Here is a 22,420-nt window from a genome sequence, read left to right on the forward strand (position 1 = left end):
GACTTATATTTATATATAGATAGGACTATATAACTAGTGAATATCTAATATTGCATATACATATTACATATACATTTCTTTCTTCCATAACGTAAACTGGCCGCATTTTATATTGAATCGGATTATAGAATCATTCCTTGAAACCCACACAAAAAGTGGCTGGACTTATAGACATTACATACATCTAGTGTGACCTCCCCAACCCATTTTTTTTTTTTACAATTCCGTAATATCGTTCATCTTCTCTCCTACGACTCTAGGTCATATCTTCATACGTATTTATATCTATTATGTTCTCCAACCAAGCAGATTATCTTGAACCATGCATGAATTGGGATAAGCTAAAAAAAAAGACTATTTCGAAAACTAGTCAATGATGACCCTCCATGGATTCGCCTATATAAGCCGCGGCCAACGTTGCAAAAATAAGAGCTTGAATACCACTTGTAAATAATCCAAGAAACATGACAGGTATAGGAACTACTGAAGGGACTAAAGAAACAAGAACAACAACTACTAATTCATCAGCCAATATATTCCCGAATAGTCGACTGTTCCACCAAAATGGTGGAATAGCAAATCCCTTGCTATTCCGGGATAACCGGAAATAGAAAGATTTGACCGGGATAAAATATCCTGGCCAAATTTCATCCCGTTTGGCGGAATAGCGAGGATAACTTTCATTATCCCCGCTTATCCCGCGATCCAAACAGGGCCTTAAGGTACCGTTTGTTTGCAGGATAAAATGGGAATAGCCCATTTTATCTTGCTAATTCACCCAAACAGCCCATTAAATTGTGGGTTTAATTTAGCCCTGTCTTAACGGGTTATCCAAGGATAACCCGTTAAGACCAATTCCCCACCACCCATGGAATAAACAACTTTGCTAGGGTTAGCTCAGGGGCAGGGATTGGAAATTTGGTAAAATGCATCTTCGTCGCCTACGCGTTCCTCGCCTCCGTTAATGCCCCATACCTACCTTCCTCCTTGCTAATTACTCCGCCCAAATCCTCCTGCCTCCTCGTGTCAGCCGCCTTCTTCCTCCTCTCCACTTCTCTCGATGCAATCTGCTGGGAAAAGCCCATTTAAGCAAGATCTCATTTGGGATTCGGCTTCATCGGTAATCCTTCTCGTATCTTGCTTTCTTCCTCCCTACTTCTCTGGCAGTCTCTCTCAACTACCGCCATCAATGAGGAAGATCTCGCTCGAGATCCATCCTCATCTGTAACATTCATCTCTCAAACCCTTCGATTTGATGGATATTAATGGGTACTACCCCCTTTGGGTCAACATGTGGGCTTCTGATGTACGAAACCTCCTCCTTCCTCTTTGCCGACTATACTGTGGTGTCAAGTCGGCCATTAAGTGCGAAAACCATCCTCACAGGTATAAGGCATGAAGTTTTTGTGCCCTTCTTCTCTTTAAATTAGGTGGGACTCAAAGGTAGTGCTTCTCTTTGCCATTAGCTTCAAACTGTATCTCTGTTACTATTTTGTTGGCTGACATTGTTGGAGGAGAAGTCTTCAACGTTGAAATTTTCAGCCTTTTTCTGATCTCATCGAGGTGGGATTTCATATGATTATCTTGTAATGTCAACTACTTTTTGTAGATTTCTCTTTGACATTTTCTACTACCTGAGGCTACTGTTTGTTGTTTTATACAAGTAGAGCCTAGCTTTTGTATGCTCCTTACTTTACAATCCAACCATGAAAACAGAGAACATTGCCATTTGGCCATTTGTTTCGAGGGAAATTTTTTTAAAAAAATTATTCGATGATGTAGGGAAAGGATAATTACATATCCTTGGCAGGGTGGCATAGTTTTTTGAACTAGTGCAGCCGCCATGGAGTCATGTACAACCTTATCCCCTGAGGCATTTCAAAAAATTATATATCATAATGACCCAGTAATAAACCAATCTAATATGTATGCAGGAATACATATGATTGATTTGTTTGCTTACTCATCTCAGATGGCTCCTCTAAAAAAGTCGCTGCAGCCTAATTTGAAAAACAAGGGCTCATTTATTGATGTTCCCTCTACTGACAGTCAAAGCTTAGATTGCTCTATGCAAGAATCAACTAAAACCAGGGTAAGATCGGGTAACTGGACAGAAATAATGGACTCCGCAATGTTGAACGTAATGATAGAGGAGCATACTCTTGGGAACTTTGTCAATGGGAGTTTTACTCCATTGGCATGGACTAGAATGATTCGAGATTTCAATGAGAGGACAAAATTGGGCTTTACCAAAGTTCATTTGCAAAACCGTTTGAAAGTCTTGAAGCGTCAATATTTGATGTATCAAACTTTAGCCAACAAAAGTGGATGGGGGTGGGATTCCACACAAAATATTCCAACTGCGGGTGACTCCAGTGATTGGGATGCCATTATAGCGGTATGTGTTTCAATATTTTACAATCTATCGTTTTATCTAAACCCAAATTATTCCTTTTTATAGGTGAACTTATGCATATCATATATATATTTTTTCCATTTTTAGGAAAATCCTGCTTATGCTAAGTGTCGGGACAAACCATTTCCGGCATATCAATCTATTGAATTCTTGACTGGAAAAGGTACTGCAACCGGTAGACATGGATTTACTTCCCGAGTGGAGGTCGAGGATGTTCGTAGCACCTCTTCCTCCTCTCCTGCTACGCAACCACTCAATATGGAAAACTTTGCCAAGAATTTAGAGGACGTTAATGACGCCAATTCAACTTCTCCAACTCCGACTCCAATTAAAGTAAGTACCCACTATGAAGGTAGTGGCTCCGGCCGCACTTCATCGTTGAAGAGGCCGCGAGTGTCACCACCAAATCCTACACCAACTTCAAACCGTCGCCGAAAAGATGACGGTCGAACGCAAGCAATTTATGAGCTCGTTGAATTGGGAAAAAAAAGAACTGAAATTGCACAAGCTATAATGGACCGTGAGTTACAAGCTCGGCCAAAAATTCACTCAATAGAGGAGTGTATGGAAAGGCTCTCCACTGTTGCTCACTTGACTCCTGATGGTTTACTTGCTGTGTGTGAGGCTTTAAAAGATGAGCGCAATAGGCCTATTTTTATGAAATTGAGTGGCGATATGTTGTGCATGTGGATAGATCGTCAAATCGCCATGCAACAATTTTATGCTGGACAAAGGCCTATTGCATCATCATTTGCACCTACTGCACCCTTTTTCACAGCAGCATCTTCATCCTTTACTCCTGGACCATTTGCATCCTTTCCACCTGCAAGTGCAAGCTTCCCACTTGGCACGCCCACTTTTCCTCCTGCAGGACCTTCTGGCTCTTCTAATTTACCATCATTTTCGCCGGAAAGGCCATCTTTTCCGCCTAATTAAGTTCGTACTTTTGGATTGATGAAGAAACTTGCCCTTTTTTGGTGTTTGGCACTTCCTGGTTGTGCTACTTAGTACTAATTAAGTGAGCACTTATTATCTATTTTGTTTGCATAAAGCTCTGAGATGCTGCATGTATTAACTAATGTACTCTTTCTATTTTACATGTACTCTATGCTTTACTTATATGCTTTGTTAAGTTCAAACAGTATGTCCACTATGAAGGACTTGTAGGCTGATCCATGCTTTTTCAATTTCTATAACTGTTACTCTGCACAGCTTGCTTCTTCTCAACTTTTTATTTGCTAGTCTTTACTTACCATTGATGAGCACAAGAGGTGATTGGTATGAAAGGTATAAGTTTGGTTCATTAGCTAAGCACTTGTTTCAATTTCCTATATATATGCTTGCCATACTTCTATTAACTGTTGTGTTGTACCATACTTTTGGAATCCTATTCCTATATAACCTGATCTATTTTCCTTCATGGCCAGGTATAAAAGGTAATATACTTTTGCCGAAATGGATGATTATTTGGTTCAATCTTAGTATGTATAAGCTTGCTTCTTCTCAAGTTGTAATACAAACGGTACGCGCTCCGGCAATGATGAATAAAGCTAGCAACAGTCTTGAATGGTTTGGGGGGCAATAGGTGACCTATTGCAGCCACCGTTCAGACTTGGGCCCTTTATTACCTGAGCCAACACATGATTGTTCAGCTGCAAGGTGCAGTGTTATTAATCTCCAACTCTCTTCAATACTCTACTTATTGGGTTCAATTGCTATTATTCGAGGTAAGTGAATGCTACAAGTTTCATGTAACATGATTTCAAAAGTATGTTTTTGTCAAGACGTTGTAAAAAATTTTCGAACTGGTTCAGTTGGTCCATGTTTTTGCAAACAAGTTGCTTCTCGCTTCTTTATCATGCTTGCAGTTTAATATTGTAATTATTCCATCTTACTTGTAGCTTATTTAAAATTTGTTCTGATCTTTTGTTTGCATATGTCCCTGTGTAAGTGCATCCATGTGCAACTAGTAACTTTATATTGGTCTCTGTACCTCATATATTGTACCTACAAGTGTGGAACTTCGATTGTTTGTCATACTTCTATTAATTGGTGTGTTCTACCATAGTTGAAGCTTATGATTCCTATATAATCTGATCTGTTTTCAATCATGGCCAGGTATAAAAGGTAATATAATTTTGCCAAAATGGTATGACTTTGCTTCAAGCTTAGTATGTATAAGCTTGTTTCTTCTCAACTTGTAATACAAACAGTATGCGGTTCGACAATGATGAATAAAGCTTGCATTAGTCTTGAATGGTTTGGGGGGCAATAGGTGATCTATTGCAGCCACCATTCAGACTTGGGGCCTTTAATACCTGAGCCAACACATGATTGTTCAGCAGCAGCATGTAATTAATCTCCAACTCTCTTCTAACCTCCACTTATTAGGTTCAATTACTATTACTAGAGGTAAGTGACGGCTAAAAGTTTCATGTAACATGATTTCAAAAGTATGTTTTTGTCAACACGTTGTAAAATATTTTCCAACTGAATCATTTGGTCTAGGATTATGCAAACAAGTTGCTTCTCGCTTCTTTATCATGCTTACAGTTTAATATTGTAATTATTCCATCTCGCTTGTGGCATGCATGCTTTGGTATTTGTTCAGATCTATACAGAAATATAGTTTTATAGCAATGGGAGATCATTTGTTTCAAGCATTTTTAATCCCCGCTTGCTTCTTCTCAACTTGAAATACAAACGAAGCGCGCTCCGGCAATGATGAATAAAGCTTGCAACAGTCTTGAATGGTTTTGGGGGGCAATATGAGACCTATTGCAGCCACCATTCAGACTTGGGCCCTTTATTACCTGAGCCAACACATGAATCCTCTTCTAACCTCCAGGTATTGGGTTCATATTAATATTACTCGAGGTAAGTGACTGCTGCAAATTGCAAGTAACATGACAATTGGGAATTTCAAGTCTCTATAACTTAGTTACTGCTCCTGCAACCATGGTACTTCAATTGATTGATTCCTATTGTTAATTGTTGTTGCTGCAACTATGTATGACTTTGCTTATTCTCAACTTGAAATCTGCGTGTTACTCGCTCCGGCAATGATGAAGTAAAGAGCACTGGTCGTGAATGGTTGGGGGGCAGTGGGAAACCTCTTGCAGCCATCATTCTCACTTGAGCTCTTTATTACCTGAGCCATCACAGGGTAGGGGGGCAGTACATGCGGTATATTTGCCACTATGCCAGTGTGACTTTAAGTCATCCTAACCCAACATATGTTAAACACAGTACAGTTTACTTATATTGTCCTCTTTATTACTTAAGCTCAAGTTATTGCATAGATACATATTGCATCAGAGTTTTTTCTTCAAATGCAGTCATGGCTGGAGCAAACAATCAGCGTGTTTTTTCTTCAACACTTGTTGCCGATCTCATGACATTCTTAGATGAGGAAGAAGATTATTGGGAAGAAGTGCATGCCTTACTTATCGAAGAGGGGGACTTTTCATTCCACAACACTATTTATAGGCAGCCTTGTCGAACTCGGCCATTTACTGGCCACGAGCTAATTCATGACATATTGCGTGGACACCCTGATAGAGGTTATCAACATTTCAGGATGACCACCACTATGTTTACAAGGCTTCGAGAAGAACTGGTTGGAAGGGGTTTTATACAAAATACTAGGCATTTAACTGCTGACGAGCAGCTTGGTATATTTCTATTTGGTACAGGTCATGCCGTGGCCAATAGAGTTTTGGCGGAAACTTTTCAACATTCTGGAGAAACGATTAGCAGGCATTTTAATAATGTACTGCGCGGCGTGGTTGAACTTAGGCATGACTACATCCAACTCCCACTATCAAATACAGGAGTACACCCTAGAATAAAGGAAAATCCGACATTCTATCCATTCAAGGTGAGTCGCAAGTTGAAACTTTGTGAAAACAAAATTTGAAATCTTTGGAGTCCCGAAATATTTGAAGCTAACTATTTTATTTATCTTTTGAATTTAGAATGCAATTGGTGCAGTAGATGGGACTCACATACCGGTGGTTGTACGGAAGCATAAGCAACCAAGATATCGGTGTCGAAAAGGATTTACTTCTCAGAACATGATGGCCGCATGCTCGTTTGACCATCAGTTTCTATTTGTGTGCACCGGGTGGGAGGGTTCTGCAGCTGATATGAGGGTACTGCGATGGTGTTGCGAGAGTGGCGGTTTCGCTGTCCCGGAAGGTCAGTAATGATTTGCAAGGTGATGTGTTTCTCAGCTTATCATTTGTCTAATTTTCATAAAGTGTTCTGGTGTGTGTAGGAAAATATTATCTTGTTGATTCTGGATATGCGAATACTGATCACTTCCTCGCGCCCTATCGAGGGGAACGATATCACTTGAGCCAATTTGATGTAAATGCACAAGCCCGAAGGCATCGAGGACCTCGAGATTTATATAATCATCGTCATGCTCAATTGCGAAACGTAGTTGAGAAAGCTTTTGGGATCCTAAAGAGGCGGTTCAAGGTGCTTCGACAAGCAACACCATTTCCCTACAAGGTGCAGTGTCGCATTGCCCTCGCATGTTGTGTCATACACAATTTCATCAAAAGACACCAAGGGACCGATAGGTACTTCAACATGCAAATGGACTCATTGCCGATGGACGACACACTTGATGAATCATCAGCTCCTGTTGGGCCAGACGAGTCTCGGAGAGGAGACGCCCTTCGCACTATGATAACAGGGCAACTTTGGAACAATAGATAGGAGGAAAATATTGAGAATGATGTAAATTTGTTTTTTACTTTATGCTTTTTTTTTTCCTTCTCAACTTATGTGCTGTGTCTTTAAACTGAAGTTATTGCGTGCTGTTTTCCATATCTTTGTAATTGGAAGTTAAGTTATGTTATGTTTGCACTGATTACTTTCAGCCGTAAAATGCTTTGATTAATTTTAATATACAAATTTTGTTTTAGTTAATTGGTATGTTTGTTGATTGGAGTTGTATTTTAACTTTTAGTTCTCTGCATCAGTTTTGCAAACTGATTGTGTTAGAATATTTTAAATGAGAATTATGCTTTGTTATAATGTCGAATGATGTAACTAAATAATTTCGTCTCTTACAACTTTGCTACAATTAAAAAAAAAATCGATTGGCCGTACATCTAATTTTGTTATGTATTGTTGAGATTTCGTAACAAGTAGAATATATTTTAAAAAACATATTAATTAACTTAACATTATAACCAAATAAATAAAAAAGTTTATCAATTTATCAAATTTTCTAAACCAACATGTACTTGTATGTGTATTATTAACCATATATATGAAAGAGCACCCAAGGGCAAAATAGGTATATAAAAAATGTAACATTCATCTCTTTTCACTATTCTCAACTATTCCACCAAATTAACCAAATACAATTTCAGCTAATCCTTAGAATACCAGCTTTACCAACCAAACGGTATTTACATTTTATTCCTAAGTATTCTGGAATAACAAGCTATCCTAGGGTTAAAAAAATTTATACCAAAGTTTTTAATCCCCGAACCAAACGCAGCCTAAGAGGTGGGATAGCCTTTTCTTTGTGTTTGGGATAAGGGGCCGGAGGATAACCCCTTATCCTCTCCCTATCCCGCAACTAAACGCTGGCTTATTAACTACTTTATAGTGATTCTCTTTCTTGCTCTGGCCTCCGTAGACGTAGGCTTCGGCCAAACCATATAAATCTCAGTGTTCTTAACTGTGCAATTACTGTAATTTCTCTAAAATATATAAAAATTACCTCAACTGTCACTTATTTGGATTTGACTATCTAATCTTTAAAAATTTTGATTTTACTATTTGACCTTTTAATTTATTTAATTTGAGCCAATTTGTGATTCTTTAACTTTAAAATTTGAATAAGATGTTTATCTTTACGGGTTTGGTTAGTATATTTTATCAATTTATATAGCTATAAATTTATTAAAATAAGTAATTAGCTTAAATTTTATATCATAAAAGCTATCAAATTATTTAGATCAAACAAATTGAAATGTTGAGTAATAAAATTAAAATTTTAAAAGGTTGGATAGTTGAATCGATCAAAATGATCTATAATTCAAGTGAGTTTTATGATTCCTCACTCTTTCTCTCATTCAAAACCGTTACATTTTTGCTTTATTATTATTATTATTATTATCGTTGACTAATTTGTTTATGCTATTTCTCGGTGCTCGATCGATCCCAACACTTAGCATTAGTGACATTTGGGAGTGCATTAGTGACATTTCGGAGTTAGTTTTCTTGACTGATTATTTTTCCTTCTTCTTTGCCTTTTTTCTTCGTAAACGTGTATAGATCTTTTGTGAACTACAGTAAGTTTTGAAGTGCACATAGAAATGCAAATACGAAAAATACTTCCATCATAGTGCTTATTTTTACAGATTTTTCTCTTTTTAATTTAGCCAACTCAACATCATAACTCAATGGTATTTTCTAATCTTTTGGCAGATTATTCTAAAACCTGATACTTATTTTCTCACTTAATTGGCAAAGTATTTTACAACTTTTGATGAAAAGCATTAAATTCTAATAGGATTTGACAAAATGTTTTGAAATTGGAAGGAAGGTTAGATAGCTACTAAAAAAAACCAAAAACAAAAGAAAAGAAAAGGTAAGTAACAAAGTGATCAAAAATTTGAAGTTTAAATATAAAATTGTTTGTACCTTTTTCTCAATTCATAGATTTGGGCTAAACCATTTTAAATGTGATGAAGGCCAAAACAGAGATGCTCATTAGTCCATAACATAATGCCAGACTAAACTTTCTTTTTATTTTTCTTTATGTTTTTTTTCTTAGTTTTTTTCAATTAAGTAGGGCACTAATTGTTATATTTGGTTTAAATTTGTAGTTATCTGAATTGGAATTAAATTCTAATCTAATTGGAATTAGATATAATTTAATCTAATTTGGCATATATGGATAATGAGTCGAAAAATTGAATTAGATTAGACTTGTGTTTAGAAATCCAATTAGATTAGAGTTCCAATTAGACTCCATTTTGAAGCCACATCATATATATATATATATATATATATATATGTATATATATATATATATGTGTGTGTGTGTATATATATATATATATGTAGAGTTGGACTGGACTACTATTAATAGCAAAATTTATTGTTGCTACCAGTTTTTTAGCCTTTGGATCAATTCTTTTCATTATTTCTAACCATTGGATTAAATACTATAACCCAGTGGAGACCACTCAACTCTAGGGGGACCACTCAACTCTAAACAACTAATATCATCCTGACCCTACAATTTTTCATCCAAGGGTTAAAAACTTGATAGCAAAAAAAGCATTTTACTATTAATAGTCACTACAACAAAAACGGTCTATAGCTACACTTTTAAATGTAGGTACATGTTAAAAAAGTGCTGCTAGCTAAAATTACCGACACTTTTAAAAAGTGTTGCTATATGTGGGTCGCTAGGTATATAGTGACAGTTAAAGAGTGTCGTTATAACCTAAAAGAGTGCTGCTAATTTACCAACACTTATTTAAGCATTTAGCAACCGCCGAAACTCTATTGCGTTGGCTGCAGTGGCGGAGGAGGACGACAGGAAAGGCTCTTCGTCTAGAATTTCAGTAGATTGAGTGAAGAGAGAAGAAAAGATGGTAATTGATTTTTCTTTTTTTTTTCTTTTCTGTTTGTAATCGGGCTAAATGGACTGGGTGTGGTGGGTTGAGTAGAATAATTTTTTATTTTTGGTTAGATTGGACTTTATATTTAGGCCTTAGTAGATGTTTTTTTAAGTTTTAGTATAAATGGGATACTTATTCAAAAGTGTCCCAAACATGTGTCCCCATAACCTAATTTTGTTGTAGTGAGTATTCCAGCCTAATTCTATATATATATATATATGTGTGTGTGTGTGTGTGTGTGTGTGTGTGTATATATGTATACATATATGTGTATATATATATATGTGTATGTATATATGTATATACATATGCGGCCAAGCTAATGAAGCCGGAGCCATGACTCAAATTAGGCCATGTAAATTAATTAAGTTGTTGGTGGTCACGTTGTGGCGGCGCGCGGTGTGCATTGCAGAGCCTCTGTTGGGGATCTAATTATGAAGGCGATGCTATGCATGTACATGTTAAGAAGACATGCTAATTAAACTGCATGTTGGAGAGAGTTGACCAAGCCTATTGGCCGTACGGTAATGAGGGGCCGTGGCGTTAATTAAGCCGAGGCAGTTCATAGTTTCTTGTACGGATGCCAATTTTGACGTTTTTGATCCAATTAAGTTTTGACCTTTTGAGAGATTTTCTTTGTCCTCCGTCTTTTCAACATTAATAAAGTATTTGCTCCGTGTTCGTCCATGGACGCGCATAGGTCGTTGGCCGAACCACGTAAAATATCGATGTACTTTTTTTTCTTTTCTTTTCTTTTTCTTGCATTAAGTTATTTTCTGAATCTATTTTTTATCGTTCCGATTTTAACAAATTGGTATCAAAGCCTTTCTATTCCCTTTGAGGATTAAGATAACAACGAAGTTCGAGATTCAGAAATTTGACAGGACCAACAGTTCGCATTATTGTAAGTCAAGATGCGTTTGCTATATTAACGCAACAAGAATTGCAGAAGATACTGTTGGAAAAAGCAAAGATGTCTAATTCTTTGACGCCGGAGTAGAAGAAGAAGATTGATGACAAACCTCTTACGGCAATACAATTATATTTATTCGATTAGATATTGCGCGAGGTCTTGGATGAAAAGGCCGCTGCAGGGCTTTGGCTTAAATTAGAGTCTCTCTACATGACGAAGTCTCTCACCAACAAGTTATATTTGAAGTAACGTCTCTTCATAATTAAATCGCATTTAGATGAATTTAATTCTATTATTATGAATCTCCGCTCTATAAATATTAAAATCGAGGAGGAAGATAAAGCCCTTTTATTATTATGTTCTCTGCCGCCCTCCTACAAGAATTTTCGTTAGACCTTCTTGTTTGGACGAGATACTCTATATCTCAATGATGTTAAATCTTCTTTACTTTCATCAGAGAGAATTAACTTACAGATAAGCAACGAGACAAGTGGAGCTTCAGGACAAGGTTTGGTCGCTAGAGGGAGGTCTCGGGAGAAGGATTCCGGTAATAGAGCTACATTTAGATCAAAATCAAAGTACAGAAATCTGATTTGTGGTTATTGTAAGAAGAAGGGTCACATAAAAGCTGATTGTTTCAAGTTGAAAAATAAAGAGCAGTGAAAGAATAACGATGATAAAAATCAAGGTCAGAAAAAGCACCAATACTGAAGCAGAAGTAAGTGTTGCAGCAGGAGAATCAGATAAAAATGATATCGTCTTCACAGTTACGGATAAGACACACAAACAGGATGAGTGGCTTATAGATTCCGCATGTTCCTTTTATATCTGTACGCATAGAGAATGGTTTTCGACGTACAAGCCTATTCAAGGTAGAGATGTACTGATGGAAAATCACTCTAAGTGTACAGTTATTAGAATTGGCATTGTTCAGGTACGAATATTCGATGGAGTAGTGAGGACTATATTTGAGGCTCGACATGTTCCGGATATGAGAAAAAATCTGATCTCATTGGGTACACTTGATACTAAAGGCTTTAAGTATTCTTCAGCTAATGGATTAATAAAGATTGCTAAAGGGAATCTTGTAGTGATGAAGGCCAAGTTGTCCGACATGTTATATGTTCTATAGGGTTTTACTGTGACAGGTTCAGCAGCGGTGACTTCTTCCTCTATGTCAGATTCTGATAGCAACGGATTATGACATATATGACTGGGCTATATGAGTGAATATAGTATGATGAAGTTGGGCGAGAGAGGTCTACTTGGTAGTCAGAGTTTAGAAAAGTTGGATTTCTGCGAGTATTGTGTTCTTGGCAAATAAAAGAGAGTCAGCTTTAAGGCCGCAGTTCACTGGACAAAAGGTACTCTGGACTATCGTACTCCTACTCATGGTGGTGCTAGATATATGTTGACTTTTATTAACGACTATTCTCGTAAAGTGTGGGCGTTCTTTCTGAAAAGTAAGGATGAGGTGTTCAATTATTTCAAGCAGTGGAAGGTCATGATTGAAAAGCAAACTGAAAAGAAGATCAAGAGATTAAGGACCGACAATGGTTTGAAATTTTGTTCATCGGAGTTTGAAGAATTCTGCAAGAATGAAGGAATCGTCAAACATAAAACCGTTAGGCATACTCCACAGCAGAACGGGGTGGCCGAACGGATGAACAGAACTCTTTTAGAAAGAGCTCGTTGTATGCTCTCTAATACTGGCTTAGTTAAGAGTTTCTAGAAAGAGGCGATCTCTACGGCATGCTATTTGGTGAATCGATCTCTACATTCAACACTTGATTGCAAAACTCCGGAGGAGGTATGGTCTGGCAGCCCTTCTGATTATCCTAATTTGCGAATATTTGGTTGTCCTACTTATATTCATATAAATAAAGGCAAGTTAGAACCTAGGGCTAAAAAGTACATTTTTTTTTGTTCTGCATCGGGAGTTAAGGAATATAGATTGTGATGTCCTGAATCATCTAAATTAATTATTAATAGGATGTCATATTTGATAAATTTGCTATGTTATATCCTATGGTAATTCTTCTGATGAGACCCCGAGTCCTAGCAAGCAGGTGGAGGTAGAGACCAATGGTATAGTTCAGTTGCAGGATTCTTCTCAGTCAGAGCAAGTTCAGTCGCCAGACACCTCAGTAATTGAAACCTCACAAGTTGAGAGGCAGAGCATTGCTATAGGCAGAGCGAGGAGACAGACCAAACCACCGCAAAGATACGGTTATGAAGATATGGTTGCTTACGCTCTTTCAGTGGCACAAGACACAGAAAAAGAAGGTGATTCTTCCTAATATATTCAAGCTATTTCTGGTGTCAGTTCTGCAGAGTGGTTGGTGGCGATGAACGAGGAGATGGAGTCTCTTCATAAGAATCGTACATGGGAGTTGGTAAAACCACCTACAGGCAAGAAAATTGTTGGCTGCAAGTGGGTCTTCAAGAAAGGACGGAATTCCCGATGTGGAAGATACAAGGTAAAAGTTCGTTTAGTTACTAAGGGCTATAGTCAGTTAGAAGGTGCTGATTTCAATGATATTTTCTTACCCGTCGTGAAGTATACTTCTATTCGTGTTCTTTTATCGTTAGTAGCCATGAATGACCTATATCTTGAGCAGCTTAATATTAAGACAGCTTTTTTGCATGAAGAACTTGAGGAGCAAATTTATATAAAATAGTCGGAGGGATTCATTATTGAAGAGAAGGAAGACTATATTTGCCTGTTAAAGAAATCGCTTTATGGCTTAAAGCAGTCTCCTCGATAATGGTACAAGCGGTTCGACTCCTTCATGACAGGTCATAGATATTACAGAAGCAAGCGTGACAGTTGCATGTACTTCAGAAAGCTTGATAAGGGATCTTTTATATATTTATTGCTCTATGTCGATGATATGTTAATTGCTTTTAGCGACATAGTTGAGATAAATAAATTGAAGGCTTTACTTAAGGGTGAGTTTGAGATGAAAGATTTAGGTGCTTCTAAGAAACTCTTTGGTATGAAAATTAAGAGAGGCAATGAGTCAGGACTACTGTATTTAACACAAGAGAAATATACAGAGAAGATTTTAAAGCGTTTCGAGATGACAAACGCGAAACTAGTGAGCACTCCTTTTGCGGCGCATTTCAAACTTTCCGCCGAGTTATCACCACAGTCCGATGATAATACGGGAGTACATATCTTATATTCCCTATTCTAGTGCTGTCGGGAGTATTATGTACGCCATGATTTGCACACGGCCGAACATCTCCTACGTAGTGAGTATGGTTAGCAAATATATGACCAATTCTGATAAAGCTCATTGGCAAACTATTAAGTGGATTTTGAGATACTTAAGAGGAACTACTAGCACTTGTTTGGAGTTTGGGAGGTGTAAGGTTGGTGTGGTTCGATATATTGATTCGGATTTTGCAGGTGATTTGGACAGGAGGAGATCACTTTCAGGTTATAAATTCTCTATTGGTGGATGTGCAGTTAGTTGGAAAGCTTCATTACAACCTAATGTCGCCTTGTCTACGACGGAGGCGGAATATATTGCGATGACAGAGGGTATGAAGGAAGCTATGTGGCTAAGAGGCTTATTTGGAGAGCTTACTTTTTGTTGGAATCCGACGATTGTTTATTCGGATAGTTAAAGTGCTATTCATTTGTCTAAAAACCAGATGTTTCATGAGAGGACAAAGCACATCGATATAAAGTTTCACTTTGTTCGGAATGTGATTGGGAAACGCACGGTGACTGTTAAGAAAATTGGTACTAAGGACAATCCGGCGAATATACTTGCTAAGTCTCTTACTATTGCCAAGTTCAAGCATTGTTTGGACTTAGTGGCAGTTGGTAGCACTTGAGGTCCTATGGGGCGTTTGAAGAAGATAGAGCACGGAGCGTTAAGAAGCATTGAGGCGAATTAAATTCAAGGTGAAGTTTAGTGGGGACCTCGACATAACAGCTGCTAAACTGAAAATTAAACCAAGATAAAGATTGTTATATTTGGTTTAGATTTGTAGTTATCTAAATTGGAGTTAAATCAAAATCTAATTAGGATTAAATATAATTTAATATAATTTGGCATATATGGATTATGAGTCGGAATCTAATTCAAATTGAATTAGATTAGACTTGTGTTTAGAAATCCAATTAGATTAGAGTTCCAATTAGACTCTAATTTGAAGCCACATCCTATATATATGCGGCTAAGTTAATGAAGCCAGAGCCATGACTCAAATTAGGCCATGCAAATTAATTAAGTTGTTGGTGGTCAGTTGCGGCGGCGCGTGGTGTGCGTTGCAGAGCCCCTGATAGGGATCTAATTATGAAGGCAATGTTATGCATGTTAAGAAGACATCTAATTAAACTGCATGTTGGAGAGAGTTGACCAAGCCTGTTGGCCGTACGGTGATTCGGGGCCCTAGTGTTAATTAAGCTGAGCCACTTTGGAGTTTCGCGTACGGATACGAATTTTGGCATTTTTGACCTAATTAAGTTTTGGCCTTTAATTTGAGAGATCTTCTTTGTATTCCGCCTTTTCGATATTAATAAAGTATTTGCTCCGTCTTCACCCGTAAATATGCGTAGGCTATTGGCCAAACGCGCCCTAACACTTATTTGAACCAAGCTGATTACAATTTACTTTACTATATTTTGATATTATTTTTGTTTTGTATTTTCTAAAAAAGTTTAGATATCATTATATTATATTTTTATCAATCTCTTTACTATATTTTAGACTTGTTTTTGTTTTTTTGACTTCGTACCATATTTTTTTCTACGAATATCACAGCATTAGTTTTTTCCAGTCAATCTTTACATTATTGGTAATAAACCTATTGTTTTAGGCAAAATTTAATAATTTTATAAAGAAACACTGATTAAATAATAAAAAAAATATGAAATGAATCTTCATAGTAGACTCACTGCAAGCTTTGATCAAGCTATTTTAACTTTTTCTTTCGTTATTTTTGTGTATTTTATTATTTTTCATGTCAAAACTTGCTGACTAACCGCTATGTTATTTTTAATCAGTATTTTTTTTAATAATTTTCATATAAAAGTATAGATAGTTGAGTGGTGTATTTGAAAAAAAAAATAACGGTAAACCGTAGAAAGTGAAATAATCTGTAAAGTACAGTGTAGACGTGTAGTATAATACAAGCTTTCGAACTAAATTCAATTCTCATACAATAAATAATTGATGTTCAAAAAAAGAAACAAAAAAGAACCCCATAAACGGGTCATTTTTACAAGAATCAGCCAAATCTAGTAAGGATCCAATCCCCACACTCATCCAAAGGAAATATTACGTGAAAAAAATTTTTTAGCCTTAATAAAAGTTTAAGTTGTTAAATAATAGTTCTTTAATATTTTATATACATAAATGTCTCTTATGTATCCCTCATCTGTTCCTCTTTTCCTTACTACCATGATTTTCTTTTTGTTTAATTCCTAACTTTTACTTTTTTTGTAACTTTTACTTTTTTGTCGGCTTTCCGGAAACCTAAGCTGCCTCCAACTTGTATGCTCAGTTTATTTTACTTAATAAATGAAGCAGGTAGCTTGCTACATATTTCTCAAAAAAAAAAAAAATGCTCTTTTCAGAGATTATATCTATATCTTTTTCATTTTAGTCAATATTAACTGTTTCTCAGCACTGTGATGGCCACATGACACCACAACAAGCTTCCTAGCTTAGCTTGCTAGATGCTATATTATTATGAGATTGATAGACAAGATAATCACCAACAAAATTTTGATCTTTAGATTCAATGGAACCTGTCGGCACAGCCCCCCGAACACGAAGCAATTATATATATTATATATATATATATATATATAATATATATATATATACATATTATCGAGTCGGCTGGGATATTATGATAGCATTCAATATTTTCGCCACTTAGATTTAACTCTTTAGCTATTTTCACCCGTTAAGATTATACTATTAAATCAATAATTCACCGCAATCTTAAAAGGCCTGTATCTGCTTAACCGTACATTCCTTCATCCAAAGGTTGAAAATCTATGTATCAATAACTTGGTACTATTTTATATTTAACTATATATATATATATATATTATATATATATATATTAGTATATATATATATATATATAGTTTACTACCGATAGTATTCTAGCAAAACTCATATATAGTTTGACTGGGCTACTATCGGTAGTAAACTGCTCGGTTTACTACCGATTTGTTCTTAATGATAGAGCTTCCAAATCTACGATCGACACAGTTGAATATGATCTAGACCGTTTAAATTATTTAGAAATCAAATTTCATGATTTTTTGGCATCACTAACTGAACGATCAAAGGGTCACAAAATCTATAATTTTAATGGCCGATATGGTGNTGCGTTTGCTCGTTTAACGGTATAGAAGAGTTCAAATCAACTAAATTTTTGTTAGAAAATTCTTTAAATTATTTAAAATAAGATCTAGACTCTAGATCTCAAATATAAAAATTGTATCATCACTTTTTGAAGGATATTAATTTCCAGCCATTCATTTTTCTGTTAACTTGATAAACAAGAGAACATTAATATCGAAAGAGTGTGAAATTTGATTTTCAGATAATTTAAATAGTTTAGATCATGTTTAACGGTGCCGATCATCAATTTGGAAACTCTATCATCAAAAATAAATCGGTAGTAACCGAGCCGTTTACTACTGATAGTATTTTAGCAAAACTCTCTCTCTCTCTCTCTCTCTCTCTATATATATATATATAGAGTCCGGCTACTATGCTATTAATAGCACGAAGCACTTGATGCTACCAAGTTTTCCGCCGTTAGATCTACCCTTTTGATCATTTTCATCCGTTAGATCATACTATTCAACCAATCACCCACTCAACCCTAGGGGGCCCACATCATCCTAACCGCACATCTCTTAATCCAATGGCCAAACACTTGGTAGCACCAATGACTTGGTGCTATTAATAATATATTAGCATAGTTCTATATATATATATATATATAGCTGGACTGAGCTATTATTAGTAGCAAAATTTTATTGTTGCTACCAGTTTTTTAGCCTTTGGATCAACTCTTTTCATTATTTCTAACCATTGGATTAAATACTATAACCCAGTGGGGACCACTCAACCCTAGGGGGACCACTCAATTCTAAACGACTAATATCATCCTGACCCTACAATTTTTCATCCAATGGTTAGAAAAATTTGATGGCAAAAAACGTTTTACTTTAATGTATTTTCCAGCTAATTGCTTATATATTATCTATATGAGTGAGGCTACTATGCTATCGGAAGCACGGAGCCTTCCGTGCTTCCAGCTTGTTTTCGATGTTGCGACTTTCAAATCGTCGATCGGCTCCATTAAACTTGATCTAGAGTATTTATAGTACCTAGAAAATAAATTTTATAATTTTACGATATCATTTGCCTAGTGAATGAAGGGGCTCAAAATCAATGGCTGAAAATAAAAATCTTACAAAATGTAATAATATGACATTAAAATTTTAAATCAAAGATATTGATCTTGTTTTATATAGTATAAAGAATTTTCTATCAAAATTTCACGTGATTTGGATATTTCTATACCGTTAAACTTGCAAACGGCTCACTACGGCCATTGAAATTTGTTGATTTTGAGCCCATTCGATCACTAGGCAAATGATATCGAAAAATTATAAAATTTATTTTCTAGGTACTCCAAATACTTTAGATTAAGTTTAACGGAGCTGATCGACGATTCGAAAGTCGCAACATCGAAAACGAGCTAGAAGGACGGAAGGCTCCGTGCTTCCAATAGTATAGTAGCCTCACTCTATATATATATATATATATATATATAGAACTATGCTACTATACTATCTATAGTACCGGAACTCCGGTACTATAGTTTTATTTTTAATTTTAGGGTGTTCAAATTAACGATCCACACCGTTAAATATAATCTAGGATATATGAACTTAATATGTGACGAGCTCAAGTCGCTGCTCAATTTGCTTTAGTTGGTGAGGGAAAGACATCAATGATCAACCTTATAGAAAGAGAACCACTTTTTGCTAGTTAGCTTCAGTGTCTTCTTTTTCTTTTTTTCTTTTTTCTTTCACTTTGTTTTCATATGAAGAATCATTATCATCAACTGGATCTGCAATGGCATCAAGTCCCCATCAAAGTCCAACAACAAAAAATAAAGGCGTGTGTACATGACAATAATGGCGAGGCCCAAGAAATTAAAATTGGGTTTCGTCTGAGAGAGAGAGAGAGAGAGAGAGAGAGAGAGAGAGAGAGCTGGAATAATAATAATTGAAAATAATAACAACAGTGGTGAGTTGAATCTGCAGGAGATCTCCGGAAATGATAATGGGGTCAATAAAATGCTTTTAATTTTATTTTGTTTTATTATTATTTTTCTTCTCCTGAAGTGTGGATGTCACTCGGTTTAGGTGGCCTCCGAGTGATTTAGTCCAAATGCTGCTATCATTGTTGGGTGGTTGGTAGGGTTTACATATGTCTCTGTTGGATTTGTTGATTTGGTGACATAATTGTCGCGTAAGCAAGACGTAAGTGTACGTTTCGCACCGTAATGACTTATTTAAGAATAAATTATATTTTTTATTATCAAACTTTAATTTTAATTTATCAAAATTAATGACTGAAATCATTTAAATTTTAACAACCGATCGAGTCCTACAATCAAATTTAATTAACTAAATATTGACGAATTATTAGCACAGAAGTGACGTACGTAGTATTTTAATTATTGTCCTATCACCGATTATAATTTTTCACGTCACTTCAGTATCAATAATTTATTAAAATTCAGTTAACTAAATTATTTATAATAATTTAAAAAATATAAATTAAAAATTATAATAAATCAAAATTTGAAAATCAAACTGTCATGTGTCTTGTAGTCTGAGGACCAAAAGTGTAATTTATCCTATAATAATTTCAAACCAAAATGGGTTGTAGGACGTGTAGCATTATTATTAATTTTCCAATCATCTTATGTAGTTACTCTTTCATTTTCTTTTCAACTTCCTGTTCATCAATGCTTAGTTATCAATGCGTGGCGAAATTTCAGCTTGCTTGAAGTTGAAGTTTGGCCATGCATTAATTTACTATTATTATTACAGTAAAAAGGATTGCTGCACGGGTTTCGCCCCCACAAAAAAAAAAAAATTTATTTAAAGAGATTATTATTATCTGATAAATGCGTAAGGCTTCCGCAATTTTTTAGTCCCTTCCTTATTTGATTATAAGTTTAGCGGCGGATCTAAAAGTTTTCCTAATAAGATCAAAATATAATGAAGTATAAATCACTCATGAATATTGCACAGCTGAAAAATGAACTTTAATTTTCAATGTGTTTTCATATTCTGAAATATTGAATAAGAGTATCATTCGTAAGAATACATCTTTTTTTATATATGTTACAAAATAACCGTTCATTAATTGATCAATTATATATACACTTGTGCAATTTATTCTTTATAAAATTCATCATAAACAAGCTCTTTTCACTGTACCAATAGTAACTAGTAGAATTAATACAACCTTAAAAATAAATATATCCTTAGAAACACTATGTTTTCATCTCAACAAGAGAAAAAAAAAAAAAAACTAAAGTTGGTGGATCCCTTATTTTTATTAGACCTGCTATTTTTTAATTTTATTCTATGGTTCTACGTAATCCCTCCATGCTTTTTTGTGGGCCTAATATTACACGGACTCATGAGATTGAAAAATTGGAGTGACATACTATTTGACCGTAACTTTCTACTTCGGCCTCAATGTATTGTCAACAATTCAAGATTGGCCAATACGGCTTTTATTTGGCATACCTTAGTGGGCCAATGAATCCCATTTTATAGATCTGGCAATGGTATAGGATGTTTTTAATTAGTGCTATTAGTTAAGGGCTGTTCCATCTAGTGGGAATGAAAATTCTTATTAATAAAATTTAGTTGGTTTTTGTATGCTTTCGAAAATTATCTATATATTGTCTTTTTTAATTTATTGAATTTAACACATGTGTGTGTGAAATTACGATTTTTAAAAGAGGTTTTTGCTAATTAATTCGGCTGGTAGGGCCGATGATGGAATAACATATCAACCAGGTGATTCAGCTAGCAGGGCCAAACATAAAATGTCAAAAGAAACTATGGCTTCGGCCGGCAAGGCTGAAGGATTAAGGAAAACAAAGAAATTGACCACAGAAATCCAAGTTGAAAAGGATCTCAAAAAGAAATTTGAAAAGTCACTAATCAAAATCGGCGAAAAAAAACTAGAGATTCAAGATCCTTTGATCGAAATAAATATAGGGTTGGATGAGAACAGGCAACCGAGCTTCATTAGCGCAAACTTTCGACGGCACAATAAGGGAAGCTGATCGATCTACTTAAGAGATATAAAGACCGCTTCGTTTGGAGTTATGAAAAGATGCCGGGACTTAGCCGAAAGACTGTAGAGCATAGGCTCTCTATGAAAAAGGAATTTAGGTCTTATAAGCATCCGGCTCGTAGGTTCGAGCGAGTATTGTACTACAAATAAAAAATTAAATTAAATACCTTTTAAAAGCCGGATTTTATTAGACCAGCTCATTATGTTGACTTAGTTTCTAATATAGCTTCAGTGCACAAAATGAATATTAGAAATTTGAATACGACTACACCTAAAAATGAATATTCTATGCCAATAGTCGATATATTAGTCAATGCTGCAACTGGCCATAAAATACTATCGTTTATGGACGGACATGTTGGCTACAATCAATATTTTATAGCCAAAGATGATGCATCGAAAATGGCTTTCAGATGCCAGTGATCAATTTGAACCTTCGAGTGGATAGTGATACCTTTTGGCTTAAAGAATGCCGAGGCCACTTAACAACAGGTGATGAATTTTATTTTTCATAATTTGATTTGTAAAATATTGAAAGTATCAATAATATAGCGGTGGAATCCAAATCCAAAACCGATCACTGGGCCGATTTAAAATTAGCCTTCAAACGTATGAGGAAATATAATTTAAAAATGAATCATCCGAAGTGTGCATTCGGGGTGTCAGCTAAAAATTTTCTTGATTTTTTGGTTCATGAGAGAGGAACCAAGATTGATAAAAATAAAGCAAAGGCGATTATAGAATTACTGCCACTCAAAATCAAGATAGAATTACAAAGTTTATTGAAAAAAAAAAAAAAAAACTAGTTGAACTATTCATATCGAACCGGGCCGGTAGAATAGGAGTATTTACTCCATTACTTCGGCTCAAAAACTATGAGGAATTCATATAGATATATAGAGGAGCACCAAAAGACTTTCGAAAATATTAAAGAATACTTGATGAAACCTCCGGTACTTATTCCTCGGTAGAAACAACATATGAAACTGTACATCTCGATTGTAGAGGAAAACTTAGGATGCTTGCTAGTTCAAGAAAATGAGCA

General features: G+C 35.6%; 1 protein-coding gene across 4 annotated transcripts; it reads left to right on the forward strand.

Annotated features, from left to right (window-relative positions):
- Positions 1,009-7,286, forward strand: LOC109714964. 4 transcript variants are annotated; one of them, XR_002217470.1, is made up of 6 exons: positions 1,009-1,132; positions 1,973-2,398; positions 2,504-4,143; positions 5,755-6,296; positions 6,394-6,616; positions 6,696-7,286. XR_002217470.1 is itself a non-coding variant. In XM_020239731.1 (5 exons), exons 3-5 carry the CDS (start codon positions 5,757-5,759, stop codon positions 7,142-7,144), a joined length of 1,212 nt encoding a protein of 403 aa, XP_020095320.1. In that variant the 5' UTR covers positions 3,385-3,434; positions 3,844-3,852; positions 5,755-5,756; the 3' UTR covers positions 7,145-7,286. The 4 variants fall into 4 exon arrangements, 2 of the variants coding, with proteins under 2 accessions (XP_020095319.1, XP_020095320.1); XR_002217471.1 differs by lacking the exon at positions 1,009-1,132 and adding an exon at positions 1,309-1,386; XM_020239731.1 differs by lacking the exons at positions 1,009-1,132; positions 1,973-2,398 and having other exon boundaries at positions 3,385-3,434; positions 3,844-3,852.

The sequence above is a fragment of the Ananas comosus genome, linkage group 9 (assembly GCF_001540865.1).
Source record: "Ananas comosus cultivar F153 linkage group 9, ASM154086v1, whole genome shotgun sequence".
Taxonomy (NCBI): domain Eukaryota; kingdom Viridiplantae; phylum Streptophyta; class Magnoliopsida; order Poales; family Bromeliaceae; genus Ananas; species Ananas comosus.

What these genes read in the sequence shown, in the direction of transcription:
- LOC109714964 (XM_020239730.1), top strand. Translation starts at nt 1,266, where the DNA reads ATGGGTACTACCCCCTTTGGGTCAACATGTGGGCTTCTGATGTACGAA. An exon ending in TGCGAAAACCATCCTCACAG is followed by an intron (nt 1,387 to 5,754) that starts GTATAAGGCATG and finishes CTTCAAATGCAG; the next exon opens with TCATGGCTGGAGCAAACAAT. An exon ending in CGACATTCTATCCATTCAAG is followed by an intron (nt 6,297 to 6,393) that starts GTGAGTCGCAAG and finishes TTTTGAATTTAG; the next exon opens with AATGCAATTGGTGCAGTAGA.